This window comes from Pelophylax lessonae, assembly GCF_965119305.1.
Source record: "Pelophylax lessonae genome assembly, chromosome: 6".
NCBI lineage: Eukaryota > Metazoa > Chordata > Amphibia > Anura > Ranidae > Pelophylax > Pelophylax lessonae.
The window spans coordinates 84658869-84684231 of record NC_138773.1 but is presented as its reverse complement, the minus strand read 5'-3'; the positions used below and the strand labels follow the sequence as shown (position 1 = coordinate 84684231).

General features: G+C 42.4%; 1 protein-coding gene across 1 annotated transcript in view; it reads left to right on the top strand.

Annotated features, from left to right (window-relative positions):
* Positions 1-5720: 5720 nt before the first annotated feature.
* The window catches only part of LOC309558628 (kinesin-like protein KIF19), a gene marked incomplete at its 5' end in the record, with an annotated part of 105917 nt that continues 86274 nt past the window's right edge, over positions 5721-25363 (top strand). The window contains 7 exons of the mRNA XM_082261694.1: positions 5721-5759; positions 6282-6366; positions 8890-9076; positions 9168-9384; positions 12303-12383; positions 18832-18942; positions 24224-24311. Coding sequence (XP_082117820.1) covers positions 5721-5759; positions 6282-6366; positions 8890-9076; positions 9168-9384; positions 12303-12383; positions 18832-18942; positions 24224-24311 — 808 coding nt within the window. The remainder of the gene's footprint in view (positions 5760-6281; positions 6367-8889; positions 9077-9167; positions 9385-12302; positions 12384-18831; positions 18943-24223; positions 24312-25363) is intronic.

The window sequence follows — 25363 nt, the reverse complement described above, 5'->3', positions numbered from 1 at the left end:
TCACTATACCCTCTACATAATTCTCCAGTAGTTATCCCCCCTAAAACGTTCCAAATATTCCACCCAGAATTAAACTTGAAGAGCTACAAAAACCCAAAGATGAAGGTGGGCTGGCACTCCCCAGTCCATGGCTATATCATATTGCGGCTCAGCTACAACATCTTACATGTACTTTTAAATCTACCTCAACTACACCCTCCTGCTCCCCATCATCAGCCACCAGTATTATGGGAAAATTTACTGGAAGAAACTCTGTTCCAGAAGGATCGGAGGCTGGGATTTCTAATAAACCCCATAAACATTATCCCACTTATAACTTATTGCAAAAAATTGCAGAAAGTGGAGGGGTTTACAATATACAGCCGATATGGGGTAACCCAACATATGATGAGCTTGCTAAACTACAGCACGGCGCTAGGTGGAAGGCATTCGGGGTGAACCATTTAACTCAAATTTTCCAACAGGGGACTCTGCTACCCTTCTCAATTCTGTGGAAGAAATTCTCCATTTCCTAATACTACATGAAATTCTATTATGCACAGTTGCATCACGCTGTTAGAGCCCAGGGCCAAGATACACAGTGGGTCATATCACCAACTCCAGTTTTCCATCTTCTTTCCTCAGTTACTAATGATAAGGGCCTAATATCTCAATGCTACAGCATGCTGCTGAATTAATTTCTGGGTGCGCACCCTACTGGGACACAACAGAGATGGTAGAGGGATGTAGGTTCAATATCAGGGGACCCACAGGAAGAGGTGTTCCAAGCTTTGGTGGCTATTTCCATGATTTCCTTGTTGAAATTATCCCAACTCTATATAATATTGAGAGTGCACTTCACACCAACCAAGCTCCATAATATGGGAGTGATTGCAGAGCCTGAGTGTTATAGGTGTCAAAGAGATAGGGGTGACCATATCCACCTCATTTGGAGATGCCCAAAGCTCCGCCGTTACTTGAGAGAAGTTCTTGGTACCCTTAATAGGGTATTCCATTCTAAGGTACCCCTTGACCCTAAATACTAATTATTGAGCATTCTTAGCAATATTATTCTGAAATAATTCACACAGGTGTCTTAAACTCCTGCTTTCTTTCAAGCCCGTAGAGCATTGCTGCTCCAATGGAAAATGCCTGGCTCCCCTTCTTATCAGCAATGGGTAACTAATACAGACAATACACTCATTTTCAAAAAATATGTATACCAACGTAGAGGCTGCCCGGGTAAATTTGAAAGATTATGGGCACCATGGCTAGATGCTCCAGGGCTTACTATCTTAGCTGTGGGGGGGGGGAGCGGGAGTGGCTGTATTATTATTGTTAAATACAATTTTATTTGGGTACAGCGTTGCACGACTGCGCAATTGTCCCTAAAATTAACACAGTGCCGACTCCCAAAAAATTGCCTGGGGTAAATCCTTCCAGAACTGGTTAAAGTGAGTGTTACTGAGAGTTAGGCCTCATGCACACTGGACGTTTTTGGAGCTGCTGTTAGCAGCGTCAAACGTTTTTTTTTGCAGCTGCAGAACGCCCATCCATGTTATTCTATGGCCTCATGCACACATAGAGCTTTTAGGAGCTCCAAGTGGCATAGGCGTTTTACAGCTCCAAAAAAAACCCAGGAACTGTGCGTTCTGGAGCTGCAGCGTCAAGCTGTAAAAACGTCTGACACTGCTAAAGGCTGAAAAACGTGGCTTAACGTGCGTTAAGCCACGTTATACGTTTTTTTTTCTTCCATTCAAAATCAATGGTTCCCTATGGGAGCCTATTGATTTGAATGGAAGACCCCAGAGAGGAGCGGACAGCAGAAGACCCCCGGAGAGGAGAAGACAAGAAGAGAGAACAGCAGAAGGGCGGAGAGCAAAAGAGCAGAAGACCCCAGAGAGGAGCGGACAGCAGAAGACCCCCGGAGAGGAGAAGACAAGAAGAGAGAACAGCAGAAGGGCGGACAGCAAAAGAGCAGAAGACCCCGGAGAGGAGCGGACAGCAGAAGACCCCCGGAGAGGAGAAGACAAGAAGAGCCGGATGAAGATTTTTAATAAACTTTCCAAAGCGTCTCCTGTCGTTATTTACACACACTGCCTTTCATGTGGTGAATGAGTAGGGGTACAGTGTACCCCATACCCATTCACATAGGGAGGGGGTCCGGGATCTGGGGGGCTCCCTTGTTAAAGGGGGCTTCCAGATTCCGATGAGCCCCCTGCCCGCAGACCCCCACAACCACTGGCCAGGGTTGTGGGGATGAGGCCCTTGTCCTCATCAACATGGGGGCAAGGTGCTTTGAGGTGGGGGGTGCAGAGCCCCCCCCTGCCCCAAAGCACCCACACCCCCCCCATGTTGAGGGCGTGTGGCCTGGTATGATCCAGGGGGGGTGGGGCCGCTCGCTTGTCCCCTCCCCTTTCCTGGTATGCCGGGCTGCATGCTTGGATAAGGGTCTGGTATGGATTTCGGGGGGGACCCCACGCCGTTTTTTCGGCGTGGGGCTACCCTCAAATTCCATACCAGACCCGAAGGGTCTGGTTTGGAACCTGGGGGGGGAACCCCACGCCGGTTTTTTTCCCCATTTCGGCGTGGAGTTCCCCCTCAAGATTCTCACAGCGCAAGTCGCGCCGCAAGTCGGATCACCCTGATCCGACCTGCGGTGCGACTTCCATTCAAATCAATAGGCTCCCATAGGGAACCATTGATTTTGAATGGAAGAAAAAAAAACGTATAACATTATTCAGCCTTTAGTAGCGTCAGACGTTTTTACAGCTTGACGCTGCAGCTCCAGAACGCACAGTTCCTGGGTTTTTTTTGGAGCTGTAAAACGCCTATGCCACTTGGAGCTCCTAAAAGCTCTATGTGTGCATGAGGCCATAGAATAACATGGATGGGCGTTCTGCAGCTGCAAAAAAAAACGTCTGACGCTGCTAACAGCAGCTCCAAAAACGTCCAGTGTGCATGAGGCCTTAGAGAGCTATTTCATACATCCTTAGAGCCAATTCCTACTTACGATACTGTCAACAGTTCGCCAACAACAGCGCCTGTTTAGTGCAAAGAAATACCTGCTTCATGGCCACTCATCCTGGCTAGAAGAATAAGGTGTTGCTCCATCGTTTGCAAGCAACATTTTGCAGGGGTACTTATTAGGGGGAGAACCTCTGGGGGAATCTAGGATGGAAGAGGACCTGGGGGTCCTAGTAGATGACAGGCTCAGCAACGGCATGCAATGCCAGGCTGCTGCAAGCAAATCCATCAGAATATTGGCATGAAGTAAAAAGGGTATTCACTCCAGAGATAAAATGATAATTCTCCCACTCTACAAGACTCTGGTCCGGCCACATCTGGAGTATGCTGTCCAGTTCTGGGCACCGGTCCTCAGGAAGGATGTGATGGAACTGCTGGAGAGAGTCCAGAGAAGGGCAACAAAGCTAATAAAGGGACTAGAGGATCTCAGCTATGGGGAAAGACTACGAGCATTGAAATAATTCTCTCTGACGACGTTTGAGAGGGGATATGATATCAGTGTACAAATATCGCACTGGCTACTCTAGCATAGGGAAAAAACCTTTCAGTAAAAGGATATTTAAAAAGACACGCGGCCATTCACTAAAATTGGAAGAGAAGCAGTTTACCCTAAAACTACATAGAGGGTTCTTTACTGTCAGTGCGGTAAGGATGTTGATAGTTTCAAAAAAATATTAGATGGGCACCTTAACAACCCCAACATACAGGGGTATATGATGTACTTTTGACATAAACACGCATACATCATAGGTTGAACTAGATAGACTGGTGTCTTTTTTCAACCTCACCAACTATGTTTCCTTCAGTAGGGAAGCACCAAACAGAAGCAGGTATTTTCTTTGAGCTTTTTAGCGCTCTTGGTGCTGGCGTGATATTGCATATTTGACATGACTTTAGGTCTTGTGATTAACCAATGATCATGAAAATTCTGATAACAAGTATAATTGCAGATGTCAAGCATCATATGTGCTGACTAAGATATTACTAATCACCTAAAATTGCAACTCTACCATCACAGGGAGATCTTCAACCTGTTATGGCTATGTGGGTGCTAGAAACAGAAGCCCATCCAAAACATACATGCCAGAATTTTTGGAATTCCCCCTCTAAAATGGGTTAGGAGAAACCGCTAAATAGAGCAGTGGGTCTGCAGGTTCTAAAGCTGTCCAGATGGTAAAAGCAAGCATTCAGGGCAACATTCAAGGTTTTTTTAAATCCTTACATATACCCAATGAAGTGACTGGGCTCAGGTGATACACAGAAATGAAACAAACCCTCCTACGTAAGTTGTACCTGTGTATCTGCATCTCTTTCATCTCTACATTTGTTTGAAGTGTGAAATTGTAAAGCTTGTCTAAGAGTTAAAAAGAAAAAGGGGTGCAGAGCTGAAGTTACACTATGCAGAGCTCAGTGAGAAGAGCTCTGAGAGCTGATTGGGGGACAGACACACACCTACCTTTACACAGCACACAGGGATAAAGCTGAGGCTGTAAATCAGTTGAAGGTCCCTCCCCTGTCACCTTTTTTTTTCTTGGGGTCAGGAAAACTTGTCAGAAGTGGTTCATGCTGATAACAGAAGAATGAAGCAGCAGGCAGAAATGACACTTATTGCTCCTAATTAAGACAATTACACACTATAGAGGGATATGCTTTGTTCATATTTCATGTCTGAGGTTTACAACCACTTTAAGCAAACACACCCGTTCACACCCAGTGACTGGAGGTTGTGTGCCCCATTTTAACTTACATTTGATGCCGATTTTATGCAGATTTTTGTTGCATTCAAGTGCCGAAAACCTCCACTGCGTTGACATTTTGGTTTATGAAAGTTGATGCTATATTTATTATAGTTCGGACTATAATAGTTAGGACTAACTATCAAGTGGAGCTCTTGGGCTTCTTTTTGCATGTCTGCTATGTTTACCCGCTTTACTTAAAATGCCTGTTGTCTACAAAACTCAGTAGCTCAAGCTCCAGTTTATACACAAATAGCAAACAAGTCTATTAAAAAACTTATGAAAAAATTCTAAATTGGAAGGGATAGGTACAGACACAAGTTTGTGAAGGTGTCAGGTCCTAGAACTGTTTCTGCTAATACAAGGCAGGTACTGTGTTTAAAAGTAAGTGCATCTGTTTGTTGATCTTAATGTTTTTCTCTCAGTAAGCCTGTTTATCAAATTTGCTATGTTTACCCGCTTTACTAAAAATGCCTGTTGTCTACAAAACTCAGTAGCTCAAGCTCAAGTTTATACACAAATAGCAAACAAGTCTATTAAAAAACTTATGAAAAAATTCTAAATTGGGAGGGATAGGTACAGACACAAGTTTGTGAAGGTGTCAGGTCCTAGAACTGTTTCTGCTAATACAAGGCGGGCAGGTACTGTGTTTAAAAGTAAGAGCATCTGTTTGTTGATCTAAATGTTTTTCTCTTAGTAAGCAAGTTTATCTAGTTTACTGAGTGCACTTTGCTCCTCTAACATGTCTGCAACAGATGCTAGGTGTCTCCATACACACAGGTACCATCATATGAGTTGATGCAATGGTACCATGGGAATAGCCTTTTTCCTTCGTGTCTCAGCACAGGTGTGCTGTGTAGAAGATAAATCAATACTGCTGTATCATACCTCTCAGTACTGAACTGACGTAATGCTAATTCCACACACACAACAAAAGGTGGCTGGGAGATAGATGCAGAGGGACATTCTGAGAAGACGATGAACATCAAAGAGGACTTTCACTACCACCAAATCACAGTAAGTTTTGCTATCCTCAGGCAGTAATAATATATCTGGGGAAAAGGTTTTCTACAAAGTTATATAAGACAGGAATATGGAGTAATAAGGGAATTGCCCAGTCCAGATTGTATTATGTTTAACTTTGATAGATATAAATTACAAATGTGGTATTAACCTGGACAATCATTCGATTCCATGCAACTCGTTAAAGTGAATCTTGTACACCAGCAGTGGATAAATTGTACATTGGGCTCCAAGCTATTTTGAGCTCATGAGACCCCCCTCAGTTCGATGAATATTTGATGATTTTAAAGGAACCCTTTATTGTGAACAGTACAAAGGTTACCATTGCTGATCACCTTCTGAAAAAAAGTCCAAAGACTTGCAAAGTTTAAATTGATGTACTGTGAACAGCACTGAAGTGTAGAATATTTTTTAGCACCCCATATTTCCCTTCTCCCTCCTCTCCTGGGGTTCAGGGCTCCTGGACAGTTACCAGTTCTTCCCTTATAGTTTGCTGATACTGGATACTTGTTTCAGGTCAGTGACTGTGTGACAGCCCTGGCAATTCAGATAATGGATCCATGTACATTTATCTATATGGTCCTGATACAGCTAGGCAGAGGTGGGTGAAAAGGAAAAAAATGTTCTAAGGGTCCATCCACATGGGCTTTCCGCCCGGCGGATTCAGTTTTGCTCAGAGGGGATCGATCTCCGCTGAGCAGGCGGATGACAGGTCCATCTCCGCTCTCTGTGCTGAGATGGACCTGTCAGGTCCCCGCTCTCCTCTATGGGAGATCTAATGAAAACGGACCGCCTGTCCGTTTTCATCCGATCCTATCCTCCAGACAGATGGGAAATAGGGTTTCCATCCGTCTAGATTTCACAAACTGGATCGGATCAGGTAGCAGGGAGTGTCAGCGAACATGGCACCGCTGAAATCCGCTGCTCCAAGGGGTGCATGGAGCATCCGTTCAGGAAAAACTGTCAGGCGGACCTGACCGGAAAGCCCCTGTGAAAGGACCCTTAGAAACGTTTTGTTATTTTTTCTAATATTAGTGGAACAAACTGATGTTTATTTTGACTGCAGTGATGAGAAAAATTGAAGAAGCAGGACAGACTTTTTTTCTTGCATAGACAAATTTCTAACCGTATATGTGGTTTTCATTCTGTAAAGTCCATTCATTCCAAAATCAAATGATAACAACAAACAAAATCTTTCAAAGGACCTTGGAATGTTCTGAGAATTTTTGTAAAAATGTTCAGATTTTTTTCAAATAAGAATTTTCATATGAAAGTATGGGCAGCTTAACCGCTTAGCAGAGGCGCTTGCTGACCTTTTAAGAGGTTTCAGATGCTGGGAGGCAGAAGTCGTCATTTTGGTTGTGTGTCCACCGTGATTAACTGTCACAGTGGTCACATGATTATCACCCGCTGAGAGACAGCATATATGTGTATGGCCAGCGTGAAGAGGTTAAGTGCTTATTCACTCATTGGCATTGCAGTAGCACACATTAGTACATTTCAGTGCCATTTATTTTATTGCACAATGTACCTACACAAAAGCATGTAAAATGCACTAAAATTGTGTGCGATAAGGTTCCTTACAGCCAACCTATTTTGAATGGGCTACCTAATCCACCATGCCTCAACACATGAAAACCTATGCACTGCAGTGCAGTGCATCTTGATCACTGGCCTTAAAGTGATTGTAAAGCCTTGTTTTTTTTTTGTTAAAAATATCAAACAGGGTATACTTACCTGCTCTATGCAGTTGGTTTTGCACAGGGTAGCCCAAATCCTCCTCTCGTCGAGTCCCTCTTCGGTTCTCCTGGCCCCTCCCTCCTGTTGAGTGCCCCCACAGCAAGCAGCTTGCTTTGGGGGCACCCGAGCCGAGTCACAGCTCCGTGTGTCTATTAAGACATGGAGCCCTGCCCCCTCTCTCTCCTGATCGGCTAAATTATCTTTTTTTTTAATATTTAATCTTTTTATTATGGCTGGGAATTACAAGCACTACATTACATATTATGAATACGTTCATTGGCTAAATGATTTTGACTGACAGCAGCGGGAGCCAATCAGGCCACACTGCTGTCTCAGCCAATGAGGAGGGTAGTCCCAGGCAGCTTAGACACTCCTGCATCAATGCTGGATAAAGTCTCGCTCAGGTAAGTATTAGGAGGACTGAAGGGGGCTGCTGTACACAGAAGGTTTTTTTATCTTAATACATAGAATGCATCAAGATAAAAAACAAACAACTGCCTTTATAATCCCTTCAAAGCTGTTCTAAACCTACTTTTTTCCCTTAACGTCTTCCAGGACAGCACCTGAGAGATGGTTCCTCCCACTTGCCAACAGGAAACACCACTTCCACCAAACTTTAATAGGAGGCTTCTCCCCACAGCTCATCAGTTTTTGTGTTTTCTCCGGCCGAGGAACACCTAGTGGGGAGTCAGGAGCTCTTAGGTGCTGTCCTGAGAGACCATCATACCTGTTTTTTCCTTAAGGAGTCCTTTCCTTCCAAACACAAAATGTTTGATGGATGGGCTCCCTATCCTTTGGTGCTCGGGAAGAGGCTGTACTTCTCATGTAAGCCGCTCCTAGGTGGCGACAGAGACTGGCAGTGGACATTTCTCTTTTCATGGCCACGCCCACCAGTCTAGTTGCGCAGGTGCAGCCGCCATTTTTTTCAGTTGCTGAGTGGCGACTCACCCGACCGGTAGTGAGGTATCCGGTGAGGGGCAGTATTCATGGAGCAGGCATCACTTCCACCTGGAAAAAGTGCAGAGGGAGAGGGGAGGAACAGATCTGGTGCCTATTTCAGGTCCAGCGCAGCGGTGCTATTGGAGTCTGGAAACCGGCGTACCTAGCCACATGTGGACGCTGCAACACTGTTACGGACCGGGTCGCGGCAGCAAGTGGGACAGGCACAGGCACCAGTAAGGCCCAGGTAAGGGGTGGATTGGTCACCTTGCCCTGATTACTGTGGGGTCTCTCTCCTTCTTTCTTCCCTCCTCCTGGTGGCTGGGGCCTGTCTGGTCACATGGAGTTTTGTTTATGCTTCCTGTGCACCTGGGGTGACTCTGATGAAGAATAGGTTGACTCACTGGGATGGTTTGTCTTGTGTTTTTTTTCTCGTTATGGCAAGCTAAGAGCTCTGACCTGGTGATTAAAAAGAAGAAAACACTATGTCAGACATGCATTGACACCGTGGTTAAAGAGGAAGCTTCTACTGCATGCAGCGACTTCATCGCATCTGTTAAAAAAGAGCTGGATGCTACCATTCAATCCTTTTGCTCTTCGCTAACAAACCCATCCTTAAGATTTTTACAAAGGTAATGGCAGAAGGCCTTGCTCCTCTCCGCTTTCAAGGAGTCTCAGTAATCCCATATCTGGGTGACCTCCTTTTTTTTTTGCTCCTTCCAGGGAAAGATTGCAAGAAGACCTGGGCAAGGCCCGCAGTCACTTGGAAACCTTGGGTTGGATTGTGAACCTTCATAAGTCAAACTTCACTCCAGCTCAGCTAGTAGAGTTTCTGGGTTACCAGATAAATTCAGTAGAGCAAGGAATCTTCCTTCCAAAAGAAAAGAAAGACAAAATTCAGAATGTAGTAGCTATGCTACAGACAAATCAGGAGATGTCGGTCAGAAAGGTTTTGTCAGCCCTAGGGACCCTAACCTCAACTATGCCAGCCATTCAATGGGCAAGGCTCCATTTCAGGCCACTCTAGAGTCTCCTGCTGAATGTATGGGATCACAGTCTAGAAACCCTAGAAGCAAAGGTAGAGATCCCCACCAAGATCAAAAGGACTCTTTGGTGGTGGAGGAATCAGTTGATCTTGTCAAAAGGCTTACTATGGGTCTTTCTGATTGAAAGAAGAGTGACAACAGATGCCACCATGTGTTTATGGAGGGCTCACTGGTATCAGTATCTGGCACAAAAAGTTTGGTCCCGAGCAGAGGCAATGAAGTCCTCAAACTAAAGAGAGTTAAAGGCAGTCGCATTTGGTTTGGCTGCCTTCTCTCCAAACATCCAGGGGTCCCATGTGCAAATGTTATCAGACAACGCCACTGCCGTGGCTTACTTGAACAAACAAGGGGGAATGAGAAGCAAGGCCCTTCAGTTGCTGTCAACAAAAATCCTGGAGTCAAGCAGGCCCAGTATGTTACCCTGATATAGCCAGGCTAAGCCTCACTGCCTGGTATCTGAGGAGCAGCTATGAAAGAGTAAGGGATTCTCAGAACCTCTAGTAACCACTTTGCTTTCTAGTAGGAAGAAAGTAACTAGAGCTATTTACGCTAAGGTCTATAATGCCTGGTGTCATTCGACAAATCGAACATTGGAAGATATTGTGTCAGTGTTGGAATTCCTACAGAATGATGTACAGTTAGTACTCCTAAGGTGAAAGTGGCTGCCTTAGGTGTATTCCTGGAGAGACTAATTTCTTCAGAAGCCTTGGTCGCAAGATTTTTTAGGGCACTTACTCGTTCCAGACCAGCGCCTGCTAAACATTTTCCTAAGTGGGATTTGTCAGTGGTTCCACAAGGCTTCACAAAGGAGCCTTTTGAACTTTTAGAATCTATTTCTTTGAGGAATCTTACCCTCCAGACGTTTTTTTAGTTGCGATTACATCCACAAGAAGAATCAGTATACCGTACATCAGTTAAGGAGCCTTTCTTGTCCATCTACCAGATAGAATTATACTGGTATACTGGTATACCGGATCCAGGTTGTTCTGCCTAAGGTATCGTCAGTTTAAAATCGGTCTCAGAATATTATCCTGACAACTTTTTTTCTAACCCTTCAGGGGTTAAGGAGAGACTTTTTCATAATCTAGATGTGAGAAGAATCCTATTACATTACCTGGAGGTAACAAGGGACTTTAGGTCATCAGACTCTTTGTTTTTTTTTTCGGGCAACAAAAAGGGCCACCAGGCATCTAAAGGGTCAATTGCTAGGTGGCTTAAATCAGCTAATTTGGAGGCTTACTCCCAGATGGAATTATCTCCCCCGCTGGGAATTCGAGCATGCTCTACTAGAGATCTTGTCACTACATGGGCAGAAAATGCTGGTGCCACCCCAAATCAAAGTTGTAAGGCGGCTATGTGGTAAAGTTATCTAACGTTTGTCCATCATTACAGACAGGACCTTCTGTCAGCAGGGAATCAGGCTTTTGGCAGAAAGGTCCTTCAGTCTGTTGTCCCTCCCTAGTTAGTAAGTCTCGTTTATCCTCTCAGGTGCTGTCCTGAAAGACGTTAAAGGAAAATCCAAGTTAGACTTACCGATAACTTGTTTTCCAGAAGTCTTTCAGGGCAGCAACGACCCACCCTGTTTTTTTTGCTGGTATTAACCATATGATTATGTGTTCCAGCCTGGGCTGGAGGTACTCTACTGCAACTGATGAGCTGTGGGGAGAAGCCTCATTTTAAAGTTTGGTGAAAGTGGTGTTTCCTGTTGGCAAGTGGAAGGAGCCATCTCTCAGGCGCTGTCCTGAAAGGCTCCTGGAAAACAAGTTACTGGTAAGCCTAACCTATTTTTTTTTCCTAAAATGAAAAGCATGTTATACTTACCTGCTCTGTGTAACGATTGTGCACAGAGTGACCCTAAGTTGGACTGTGTGCATCTATTGACACACACAGCGTGGCTTGGCCCCACCCCCTGCTCCTTCCTCACAGGATATGATTGATAGCAACAGGAGCCAATGGCTCCTGCTACTATCAGCAAAGCCTGTGAGATCAGGAAGAGGGGAGGAGAACTGCTGTAGGTGAGACAGTGCTGGATCAAGAATTGACTTAAGTGTGTGTTGGGAGGTGGGGGGGACGACGACTGGGGTTACTGCTGTTGAAAGTGTTTTTACCTTTAATGCAGAGAATAAATGAAAACACAACTTTTGCTGTTAGAACCACTTTAAATGTAAGGAAACCAAGTCTTTCCAAGTGTGACATTGCTCCTGATAATGAGTACAAAGACACTCTATTTTATGCTTCCACATTTATAGAGAAAGAAACTGGAAATAAAAATGTGTTTAATGTGACCTGTTCCCAGATAGCAAGCAATTGAGCTGCAAGTTTGAAACTTACTAAGCTATTGCTAGACTTTTCAGGCTTTACAAGTGTGTTGAACAATTGCAGCAAGTCCGCATTGTATGACTCCAGATCAACTTTCTTTTCAAACATTCTGCAAGTCTGCTGCAAGTTCTGGTTCATATATGTTGTGTAAAAGTAATCCCCACCACAGGGGGCACTGTGGCTGAATTTGGAAAAGTGCCAACTGGAACTTGCGCTTTAAGTGCTCTGCAAGTGTACAACTTGCCATGCAGCAAGTTAACAAGACTTACAATTCAACACTGCCACAAATATAGGGCAAGTTACCCTTGCTATCTGTGTTAGAGCTAATCAGATATCTTAGTGCCTGCCATTTATTCTGGGCCCCAAATGAGTTTACAAAAGCTCAGGACATGTTCTTTATGTTGTATTGCTGGCTTTGTGAGAATTTACCTTTCAGGCCTTCAGACTTTTTTTCTGAGTAATACTGTATTTGCCTCTCTTAAACATCCTACAGGTTGCATTGCGAATCCGCCCATTTAACCAGGTGGAAATAGAGAGAGGTGTTGAGTGTATAACATACAAACTTGGTGAACAAGTAAGTAACAGTATTTTTTTTTTTTTAATACATGAGTAACAAAAATTTAAGGTAATTATAAAAAATGTATGCATATGTTTAAAGCAGTTTCCACTTACAGCAACTAAATGTAAAACCCTTCCATCCCTGGGCCAGTAACAAACTTAGAAATGCCAGTAGGGTAGAAGGAGATAGAGCTCCACCAGCAGAGAAAGGTTGAGTAGGTCTGCTTTCCCCAGTAGCTTCAGGGTTGCTTTTTCATAGACGCAACATAGCAGCTCGGCTGAGGTATTTAGGGTTTTATTTTATTTTTTAATACAGGGGTAGCTACTGGCCTGTGCCTTTGGTGGTTTCTATTGAACTAGCTGAGACGGTCTGACATTCCGCCCTTGTGTACTAGGCTTAAGCCTTCTTAATGCACAGTGTGGGGTGGGGCACTTGTAAGAACTAGGCTATCATCACCTCTGACCGAAATCACCATTTCTCAAGCTCACCTGGCATTGGGACTTTCTCCATACGTGTATTAATATATTTGGCTGGACATTGTTAGGAAGGAATTTTGAGAATCACACACTATTGTTGACTGAAGTCATCACTCTTTTTGTTCACTTGGCATTGGGACTTTTTCTTACATGAATTTTCATTTATTGGTTTGGATGTACAGTATTTGTTGATTGTATTTATAGCATAATGTACTTTTACTAGGCAATATTCGGGATTGTGCTTTTTTTTAGGGTTTCATCCGGATATTCATATGGTGCAGATTCAATACTGTTGGTTCGATACTGCTGAGTAACACTTTCATACACTAATTCTTTTTACTGTTTGATATTTATTGTTATATTCACTTTTTTTTGGTAGTATATTACTCAGCACACTTTGAGAAGGCAATATTTTGGTTTGCACCTTTTTTGTATCTAAATTTTGTATCTACATTTTTTTCTGCTAACTTCAAGCGCTGCACATTTTTTACTTAAACGTTTTAATATCTGATATCATGATATTGTGTTAGCTGCTAGACATAATTTTTGTACACTTCCAGGGAATTAGAGCAGATTAATAGATTTTTTTTTATCCCACTCCATTGATTAACATTGGTTAAAGATTGTCCGTACTGGCATTGCCCATCCCATTAGTCACTAACATACAAGTACAGCCATGTGTATTTATATACAGTTGTGATATCAACCTGGTTGATGCAGGAGTGCAAGAGATGCCCCCCCCCCCCCCGGGCAACAACAAGACTTGAATGTTTGGTGTCATTGCCAAACAATGGGTTTGTTCAGAGACTATGGATTCAGTTATGGGTTACTACCTTGTTTAATTTGACATGAAGATATACTGTTACATGATTGGCAAAGAGTTCTTCAATCACTATGATGATTATTTGAAGACATAATTAAGCTAGTAATGCATTTTTTGGCAGACACAAGTACTGCAATGGGGATCTGATTTAATTGCCATCGTTAAAGATAAGCTCTTATGCGGCTATGAAGATAAAATATTTTAGTGAATGGATTTTTTTAAAATATATTGTAAGGGAGAACCTACGAAAAATTGCTATTCAATCAATGTTGTTGCTGAGTAATTTGGTTGTAAGAATTATGGACAATTTATTTGCATGGACTATTATTATAATGGCACTGAAGATCTAAGCAAGTTATCAATATATAAAATCAATAACCAAATTAATAAAATAAATGTTCTCATGAATAATGGAGATGGTGGTTGGAAGTGCAGCATTGTATCACTAAACGCCGTAGGACTCCAGGGTCCTTCTCTTGAAATTCATGAATGAGAAATAGGCAACATTTTATTCCTTAGGGGAGCTGGTAACCCAGCAAATATGAATGCATAGGCAAAACCTATAGAGCAATATAGCTTGCCTTTTATATTGTGTCTATGCAGTTATGGAGAGGGCACCAGCTCCCAGAAGGACCAAGATACTGCCTAGCACAATCCAGAACCTGAGGTCTTTGGTCACATTTATCAATATTTTCTTAAGAGGTAGTATATATATGAAGTCCATGTAAGTGGGTTCAGAGTGGGTTTCAAGGTATGTTGGCATGTTTTTAATGTTTTCAATGTAATTTATTTTGCTTCCTTTTTTTTTTGTAATGGTAAATATGGCTGGGAGGATAGACTTCTCCAGCAATTTAGTAGACAGTCTTGGAGGGAGTGCAAGGGACTAACCAGGGCTTTTACATAATCTCCCCAAACACATACAGTAAGAGCAACGAACGTGCTGTCAATCTAAAGGACTATGGAGTTAGGCATGGCTAGAGTGCCATCATCTGAGCAGCTATAGCAGCAGAGAGGGTGAAATCGCTGCAGTTATTTTACTGCACCCTCCTAAAGGTTCCTGTCTTATTGACTAACCTGAACTTTAGCTGGTAACTGCTACATGACTTCTTCCTTTGTTACTGCTGTATTATCCTCCTGCAGTGTTGCCAGGGTTAAACTGAATATTCATTTATCACTTGCCGACCGGGCCATAGACAAAAAACTTCCTTGGTCAGAAGTGTTATGGCTGCAGCAATATGCCATAACTCCACTATTGTTTTTTCAACCAGCGATTCTCTAATCAATAAAAGTGGTCGGTAGATTCGCCACTGGATCACTTTTAGAAGCGGCAGGATAGGTGCCCCCCCCGCCACTTCCCACTGGTTCCTGGGCTTACCTAGATGATCGGTAGCCCCAAGAACCGATCCAGTGGTTGTGGCAGCTGGAAACAGAGATGAGCTGAGGAAAGAGGACCTCCGCTCAGCTCTATGGTCTAGGAGGACTGGAGCGACGTCATGATGTCAGTTCCAGTCCAGCCCAATGCAAACAAGGCCATTTTTTTTAAAGCGTTAGATTAATGTTTTTTTTTTTTCATCTAATGCTTTACATTATAGAACACAGATGTGGGGTCTTATTGACCCAATTTCTCTCCATAAAGAGGACCTGTCACTGCTTATTTCTATCACAAGGGATGTTTACATCCCTTGTAATAGAAAAAAAGTGATCCAAAACATTTTTTTTAAGGGGAGAGTGCATAAATAATAAAATATATTGAAAAAAAGTTTTTTAAGTCCAGGTTCACACTGGTGCGATGCGTAAAACCATGTTATTCAGTGCCGGTTCCCGCATCGCACCCGAATCACACTCTAGTTCACACTGAGATCTGCAAACCGCTGGGGGTGTCAATGAAAAGTTAATGACACCCCCAGATCAGTTCACAGATTGCAGTGCGAACTGTCAAATGGTGCAGGAATCCAATGGCATAGGTATGAACATCTATGCCATCCGATTCCAGTGCGGCCCAAAAAAAGGGTCCTGCACCATTATGGTGTGAATGCAATGCGATTTCAGCCATACAATTTCAATGGCTGAATTTGCATTCGAATCACATGCAAAGTCTGTCATAGCACAAGTGTGAACTCAGCCTTAAGCACACAGTGGTGAACACATACATAGGTCACACCAACGTAAACGGTGTTCAAACCACACATGTAAGGTATCGCCACAAACCTCAGAGTGAGAGCAATAAATCTAGCACTGGATCTTCTCTGTAACTCTAAGCTGGTAACCTGCATAAATTTTAAAGTACCATAGTTTGGTACCATTCCACGAGCGTGTGCAATTTTAAAGCATGACTTGTTGGGTATCTATTTACTCAGCTTAACATCATCTTTCATATTTTACAAAAAAATTTGGTTATATTGTGTGTGTGTGTTTACATATATATATATATATATATATATATATATATATATATATATATATATATATATATATATATATATATATATATATATTATATATATATATATTTTTTTAATTCATTAAGCAGTAGTAAAGTCTTTAATGTTTTTTTGTTTTTTTTTTCTTTTTTAATGGGTCCCTGGCAGCTTTAAGCCAAAATGTACTAGTATGCACTGCATACTTAAACTGAACCAGAGCATGTTTCCGGAGACCCAGAAAAGGGCACCCTGGGTCTGGTAAAAGACCAACGTTGTACTAATTTATCTGTGGTCTGCTGGGAACTGTTTTGCTTTCTTTAAGGGCCCCAACACTGCTGACCAAGGTATTTTTTTTTTATCAATCCCTGGCCAGTGGGAGATTCATTACGCACAGAGTGATATATTTCAAGCATTTCTTTCGTGTAATTTTGATGATTATGGCTTACAGCTAGTCAAAACCCAAAATTCAGTATCTCAGAAAATTAGAATATTGTGAAAAATTTCAATATTGTAGACTTGTGGTTTCACACTCTAATGATCAAATTAATTCAAAACACCTATAAAGGTTTCCTGAGCCTTTAATTGGTCTCGCAGTCTGGTTCAGTAGGTTACACAATCATGGGGAAAACTGCTGACTTAACAGTTGTCCAGAAGACAGTCATTGACACCCTCCACAAAGAGGGTAAGTCACAAAAGGTCATTGCTTAAGAAGCTGGCTGTTCACAGAGTGCTGTATCCAAGCATATTAATGGAATGTTGAGTGGAAGGAAAAAGCGTGGTAGAAAAAGGTGCACAAGCAACAGGGATAACCGTAGCCTGGAGAGGATTGTGACGCAAAAGCCATGCAAGAATTTGGGTGGGGGATTGACAAGGAGTGGACTATGGCTGGTGTCAGTGCTTCAAGAGCCACCACACACAGATGTATCCAGGGCATGGGCTACAACTGTTACATTCCCTGTTTCAAGCCACTCCTGAACCTGAGACAAAGTCAGAAGCAACTTACCTGGGCAAATAAAGAAAGGCTGAACTCTTGCTCAGTGGTTCAAAGTCCTCTTTTTGGATTAAAGTAAATTTTGCATTTCATGTGGAAATCAAAGTCCCAGAGTCTGGAGGAAGAGTGGATAGGCACAGAATCCAAGTTGCATGAGGTCAAGTGTGAAGTTTTCACAGTCAGTGATGATTTGGGAAACCATGTCATCTGCTGGTGTTGGTCTACTGTGTTTTTTTAAGTCCAAAGTCAGCGCAGCCCTCTACCAGGAATATCTAGAACACTGCATGCTTCCCTTTGCTGACCAGCTTTATGGAGATGATGATTTCATTTTCCAGCAGGACTTGGCATCTGCCCACACTGCCAAAAGTACCAATATCTGGTTTAATGATCATGGTATCACTGTGCTTGATTGCCCAGCAAACTCGCCTGACCTAAACCCCATAGAAAATCTGTGGGGTATTGTCAAGAGGAAGATGAGAGACACCAGACCCAACAATGCAGACAAGCTGAAGGCCGCTATCAAAGCAACCTGGGCTTCCATAACACCTCAGCAGTGCCACAGGCTGATTACATCCATGCCACGCTTCATTGATGCAGTAATTCATGCAAAAAAAACCCAGACCAAGTATTGAGTGCACACTATGCTGTACATGGACATACTTTTCAGTAAGCCAACATTTCTGTAATAAAAATTATTCTAATTTTCTGAGATTCTGAATTTTAGGTTTTCACTAGCTGTAAGCCATAATTATAAAATAAAGAAATGCTTAAAATATCTCACTCTGTGTGTAACACATTTATATAATATATGAGATTCACTTTTTGAATCGAATTACTTAAATAAATTAAAGGAGTTGTAAAGGCAGATGTTTTTTTTTTTATCCTAATGCACTCTATGAATTAAGATAAAAAAAAAAAAACCTTCTGTGTGCAGCAGCCTCCACAGCACCCCTTAACATTTACCTGAGGTCCCTCTCTGTCCAGCGATGTCCACGAATGTCTCAGCCATCTGAGATTCTCCCTCCTGATTGGCTGAGACACAGCAGCGGTGCCATTGGCTACCCCTGCGGTCAATTAAAGTCAGCTAGCCAATCAGGAGAGAGAGGGGGCAGGGCTGGGTCAGGGCTCCATGTCAGAGCCTGATGTCCATGGCAGTGAAAGGATTAGGTGAAACCACTACAGTTCTTGTTGGGTTCTCTACAGATGTAAAGCGTTCAGCTCTGATAACTGAATATTAGTTTTTGGTGAAAATCTTAGACCACCCAAACCTGACAGTTTCTTCTATCCTTTGGAGACTCTACTAGTGCAATCTCTGTTTGAGTTCTTGAGTATGCACATCTGCTGTGGCCATTATGAGGGTCTCCCACTTCCCCTGCTAGATTCTTTGTTTATTTTATATGACATATGATGGAGAGGTGTTGGAACATGCAATAGTTGATGGGAGCACCCAATTTTTCCAGGAGAATTGGAAAAAAGTCAAGAAAAATGGCATGTAGTTCGTAGTGTTGGAGTATCCAAGACATAAGAAGAACCCAATTTTTTGTCTTTTGTTTTGCCTCAGCCCTCCAGACAACACCTTCTACCAAAATACAAAAAAAATTTGCAGCTTTAACTAGAAATTGAAATTTGAACATGGCCCATTATCCAGATCATACAAGATCTACTAATTAATTGCTAGATTTAGTAGTAGACACTGCTGACCTTTCAGATACTGCTGGTCCATAAATATTCTCCCTGTGATCTCTTCTTTCAGATACTGCTGCTGAAGGATCCATCAGGAGGGTCTGAAGACTTCTTGCGTGCAAAGCGTTCTAGAGATAGGACCTTTGTATTTGATGCTGTGTTTGATCAGGATGCTACCCAGGTAAATGTCTCTCTGATTCGTGTAGGAGCACCTTTTTTTTGTGCTATCACAATAATAGTGAGCAAACTGATAGGGGATCCACTGCATTTTGGGCAGATTGAATGAATCGGATGCATTCTAGGTGAATCTTGAATTGCAAATACTCATATTAGTTTTCTCGAAATAAAACATAGGGCGCTAAATTGCAGTATTTTGGAACAGTTTAAAAATATATTTGATATATATATATATGTATATATATATTTTTTTATGTAGTGATTGCTGAATTATAAACAAGAGAAAATCATCAGTTTTGCTATGTTCTGTTTTAATCTCTAAATGTATGCCAAAAATTGATTGGAAATGGAAGCTCTTGATGTTATTCTTGGCTCAGATATTGCAGATAATTATTTAAAATGTCTAAAATTGCTCTCTTTTATAGCTTTGCATTTTAAATTATATTTGGACTCAAACAGAAATGAGAAATTGTGTTACTTTATTAGGCAAAGTACTTAGCAAACATCAACTGTCATTTTGCATGAACACGGTGTAAATTTAAACTTATCTACCAATAGTAGCTGCCTGTCTGATCCAATAATTGAATTTTACCTAATCAAAAAAAATAAAATAAATTAGTGGGGCACCAAAATTAAAATTCTGGACAGAAACGGAAAATTCAGTATGCACTTGGCAAAAAATTCAACTTTTTAATTAATAGTTTTTGAAGCTCTTTTGCATTAAAAAAGCGCAAGAGAAGCTCAGGAAAAATGCATTTCCTTAAATTCAATGTCTTCACACTGGTCTCATGTGCTTCCGTTGCATGCTACATACCTCCCCATTGAAATGCATCAAAAAAGCCGCAAAAATGTTTTTAAATCCCATGACCTATAAAAATCACAGCAAAATCGTGCGCCATATAGACATCTTTTTTTTTTCTGCTGATAACTTTCTGCAGTAGATATATCGGTGCATACCTAATAAAAAGACAGTTGAAACTTGCTTGTCTATAGATCACACAGACAAGTCTTATTTCCTAGAAGCTTTAAGGGCATAATTCACCTTTACCAAATAAAATGCCTATGCAGATAAGATAGTCTGAAGACAGAAATAAACTGTGCAGCTCTGAGGAAAGTTGAATAAGGTTTTTGCTATGGGTGCAGTCAATTTACTTACCTTTCGAAGCCTGACTGGAAAACACCTGGAACGTTATTAACCACTTAGGGACCAGGCCTTTTTCTGACACTTGTTGTTTACATCAGTATTTTTTGCTGGAAAATTTCTTAGAAACCCCATATATTATATATATATTTTTTTTTTAGCAGAGACCCTAGAAAATGAAATGGAGATTGTTGCAATACTTTATGTCACAACGAATTGGCGCGGTGGTCATACAAACGCAATTTTTTGGGAAAACATACACTTTTTTTAATTTAAAAATAAGAAAACAGTAAAGTAAGCCCAATTTTTTTTTAAATGTGAAAGAGAATGTTATGAAAAGTAAAGTGATACCTAACATGTCATCCTTTAAAATTGCGCACGCTCTTGTGGAATGGCGACAAACTTTGGTACTTAAAAATATCCATAGGCAAATTTTTAAACATTTTTACAGGTTACTAGCTTATAGTTACAGAGGAGGTCTAGGGCTAGAATTATTGCTCCCCTTCTAACGATTGCAGCAATACCTCACATGTGTGGTTCCTTTTACATATGTGGGCATGACTTATGTATGCGTTCGCTTCTGCGTGCAAGCTTGGAGGGACGGAGCGCTCTCAATTTTTTATTTTTTTTTATTTTTATACTGTCCCTTTTAGGCTCCGTTCACATGTAGGCGTTTTGGGGCGTTTTTGGGGCGTTTTTCTGCTCTAGGATCAGCTCTCAAAACGCCCAACAAGACAAATCCTATTCATTTCAATGGCCCCTGTTCACATCTGAGCGTTTTGACGCTGTTTACAAAACGCCCAACGCTCAAAAAAGTACATGAGCTTCTTTTTGGGCAGATTACAGGCGTTTTCCATTGATCTCTATTCAATCTAAAAACGCCTGCACAAAAATCGCGGTAAAAATCGCGGTAAAATCGCGGTAAAAAACGCCGCAAAAATCGCGGTAAAATCGCGGTAAAAAACGCGCGAAAAACGCTACGCTCAGGTGTGAATGTAGCCTAAATTTTTTATTTATTTATTTTTTGATTACTTTTATTCCTATCGCAAGGAATGTAAACATTCCTTGTAATAGAAATAAGCAAGACAGGTCCTCTTTATTGTGAGATCAGGGGTCAAAAAGACCTCAGATCTCACACCTGCACTTAAAAACAAAGTCTTTTTTTTCAGCAAGAAAAAAATGGGCCCTTTTTAGGCCATTGTGAGGAAGTGACGTATGCCGCTGCTCCGGTCCTCCAAGGCCATAGAGTCTAGTGGGGGCCATCTTGCCCTCACTCGACTTCCTGCCTAGGACTCCATCGGACCGGATCGTTTTCCCCACTACCGACAACTCACATAAGCGGGGAAAACAACCGGGAGGGGGGTGGGCACCTCTTCCCCCACCCATAAAAGTAATCCCGCTGCGAATCGGCCGCTGGGACCACTTTTATGTTAAAGCAGACTGCCCACTATTTTAAAAAAATACCGGGTTATGGCAGCTATCTGCTGCCATAACCCTGGTATTTAACGTCTAAGTACCGACGTGGTTAAATAGGTTGTAAAGTCAGAAGGTTTTTTATCCTAATGCATTCTATTCATTAGGATAAAAAGCCTTCTGTATGCAGCAGCCCCCCTCAGGCCCCTAATGTTTACCTGAGCCCCTGCTCTATCCAGAGATGTTCACGAGTCACTAGGCCATCTGGGACTCTCCCTCCTGATTGGCTGAGACACAACAGCGGCGCCATTGGCTACCGCTGCTGTCACTCAAAGTCAGTCAATGAGGAGAGAAAGGAGGCAGTGCCAGGCTACAGCTCTGTGTCTGAATGGATACACAGGGCTGTGACTCGGCTCGGGTGCCCCCATAGCAAGTTGTTGGTTGTGGTGGCACTCACTATTAGGGAGGGGCCAGGAGAGCACCCGAGAAGGGAGGACCCGAGAAGAGGAGGATCCGGGCAGCCCTGTGCAAATCCACTGCAACAGAGCAGGTAAGTATAACATGTTTGTTATTTTTATTTAAAAAAAATGAGACTTTACAATCACTTTAAGAGACTACTAGCTGTTTCTGTTCACCTCCACAAACAGAGGAGTGAGCTCTTTCTCTGATTCAAACCCCCTCACATGCACTTTCTCTGCTCTGATGCAGTAGCTCTGAGTGTTTAAGAGCTCCCTCCTGTGAAGGTGAACAGTAACAGTTAGGTGCCTCTTAGCGTCATCCTTAGCAAAGTCCTGGGAGTTTTCCAGTCAGGCTTTATGAGGTACAGTACATAAATGGCCTACTCCTTTAGCAATGGCATTATTCAACTTTGGTCAAAGCTGCACAGTTTGTTTTTATCTACAGATGTCCCTTACCAGCAGAGGTATTTTTTTGGCAACGATAAACCAACCTATTAATAAATAAGTGATAGAATTGGTGACCTGTTTATGTTTTTAATAAAGTTTTTTTTTTTTTATTGTGCTGACCTGCAGGTGACAATATTGGCTATAAAAAATAGTTAGAGTTAGAATAATTAGAGGCCAATGGTGCAACCCTTAGGCCGCATTCACATTTTTGTGTAGTGGGAACATGCCCTTCTTCTCACTGGAGAGCAGGGCCGGCCTTTGGGGTGTGCGAGCTGTGCGGCCGCACAGGGCGCCATGGGCAACAGGGGTGCCGTGCGGCCATCACAGCTCGTAGACTGTGAGTTGCAGACAGTTAGTTACTCACATCAGTGGAGTAGAGTCCGAACGAGTCATACCAGCAGGTGCTGCCAGGTCCCCCTGCCCTGGGACTGGGTGAAGACAGAGCATCGCATCGGAACGGATCGGCACCTGAAAAAAAAAAAGGCTCCCGAAAGGCACACTGCACAGGCGCCGCTGCTTGGGAAAACCCGAACGCGCTCGGCTATTCTCAGGCAGATGGCGCATGCGCAGTGGCGTCTAAGCGCCGGGAGGCGCCATTTTTAAATGCAAAGCCACCGTCCACAGAACAGTAATGCCCCGTACACACGTGCAGATTATCTGAAGACTTTTGTCTTCAGATTTACCTTTTCTATGTAGTGCAAGGGCCTGCCGGATTGCATACAAATTGAAAGTGTTTAGGTTTGACCTCATATTATATGGTTTTGGTAAGTCTGCAGACAAAAGTCTTCAGATAATCTGCACGTGTGTACGGGGCATTAGTGTCACTGCTGTGTGTATCTACTTTTTAAGACAAATTAGGCTAAATACTTTTTATTTTATTGACAATGAAGGGGAGGATATAAGGGACTTAACTGTCTTAACATAAGGAAAAAAAAAAAAAGAAGAAGTAAAATACAATAAAATAATGCATAAAAATAACATGTTTACTATATCATTGCATTGGTAATGGCAGTTACATACATGTATGTAATGTATACATGTATGTAATGTAATGTATGTATGTAATGTAATGTATGTATGTTATGTATGTAATGTATGCATGTAATGTAATGTATGTAATGTATGTATGTAATGTATGCATGTAATGTAATGTATGTAATGTATGTAATGTATGTATGTAATGTATGCATGTAATGTAATGTATGTATATATGTAATGTATACATGTATGTTTAGGTGACTAGGGGGTGAGGGGTGAAGATGGGCGGGGGGGGGGGGGGGCGCCACAGGATTAGCTCGCACAGGGCGTCTGAACACCTAAGGCCGGCCCTGCTGGAGAGCCAGGAGAGCCAAAAAGAGGGCTGGTCTATCAGAAGGGCTCTTGCTTCTGGAGGTGTCTTCCTGCCTTTGGGGTGTCAGAGGGTGCCACAAAAACATCTACTAACCTGCAATGTTTTTAGGATTTTTCCGGTTGGTTTCCTTTATTTTTTTTACGATCCTGCCAGTAACACACATCCTGTCCTAGGGTGACAATGCTCACTCACTCTACTGTATTCATAGGGGAGCACCCTAGGACAGGAAGTGTGTTAGAACTACAGAACACCTCCCCATCTCCTTATCTCCATTATATGAGGATATGTGCTGAAGTTCACAGAGGTGCAATGAGCAGTGCTAATAACAGTGCTTACGATTTCAGTGCAGCATGGGCAGAGTGTACAGGATGTCAGGCAGTTTTGATTTAGGAGGACCAAAACATTTTGCATTTAAACTGAAATATGAGTTGAAAGAAGTGCCATTCTAATCCCTTTATGTATTTTTGTTTTTCAGGAACACGTCTATGAATCAACTACCAAAAACCTGGTTGATGGAATTGTTAGAGGATATAATGCTACAGTGTTTGCTTATGGCCCAACAGGTAGTAATGCATTTGGATGTAAACCATAAAGCGAGAAAAGTGTGCCCTTATTGTTTTAGTATATCTGATAACAGGGGAATGCACTACATCTCAGGCCTCCACTAGAGAGCGCCACAACATGTATTATAATGTCTACATACTGTATATACACTTATACAGTGATTGTTATACAAATAAACATATAAAGAGAATGTGCCACCTTGCCCTTTCAGGAAAAAGTGACATCTTCTTCTGAAAGCACACTCCCACCCACCCACTGATACCTACCTTTTCTGCACTCCTTCACTGTTACATTTCCTAATTTCTCTGATATATTTCTCCACCTGAGCGATTTTCTACTTGAAGCTTGTATCTCTAATACCCTCAACAAACAAAATCCCATTAATTTCAATAGCCTTTGTTCACATCTGAGCGTTTTTTTCGACTCTAGCAAAAGGTTTGCTGCTCAAAAAAGTACACAAGCTTCTTTTGGGCAGATTGTTGGCAGATTGGCCCATAGACTTTAATAGGAACGCCTAAAAAATGCTCAACGTGAGCATTTTACAAGTGTTTTGTCACATGTTTTTGGCATAACAGCAGCTCTCCACCTGTAATCTCCTTCCCCTAGTGCTTTCTATTGGCTAAAACAAAAACACCTGAAACTTGAATATACATGTAATATGCTTGCAAAATTCTCAGATACAATAGCCTGAAAATCGCTATGCTCAGGTGTGAATGGGGCCTTAGAATTACCCAGTACTAGGAGAGTATGCAGGGCCGGACTGGCCTACCGGGATACCGGGAAATTTCCCGGTAGGCCGGCAAGTCCCCCCTGCCCTGGGGCTGCGAATACCTGAAAAAAAATGGCCACGGCCGGCCCGACAAGCGCAGTGCGCATGTGGCGCCACAGCTCGGGAAAGCCCGTACATGTTTGGCTATTCCTGTGCAGGCGGCGCATGCGCGGTGACGTGTTGGCGCGTCGTGGCGCCATTTTAAATGTAAGGCTCCTTTGGTCCACAAGGTAAGCGAGACTTCTCCGCAGGAGATGCAGTGCTGCGGGCATGGTACAGGAG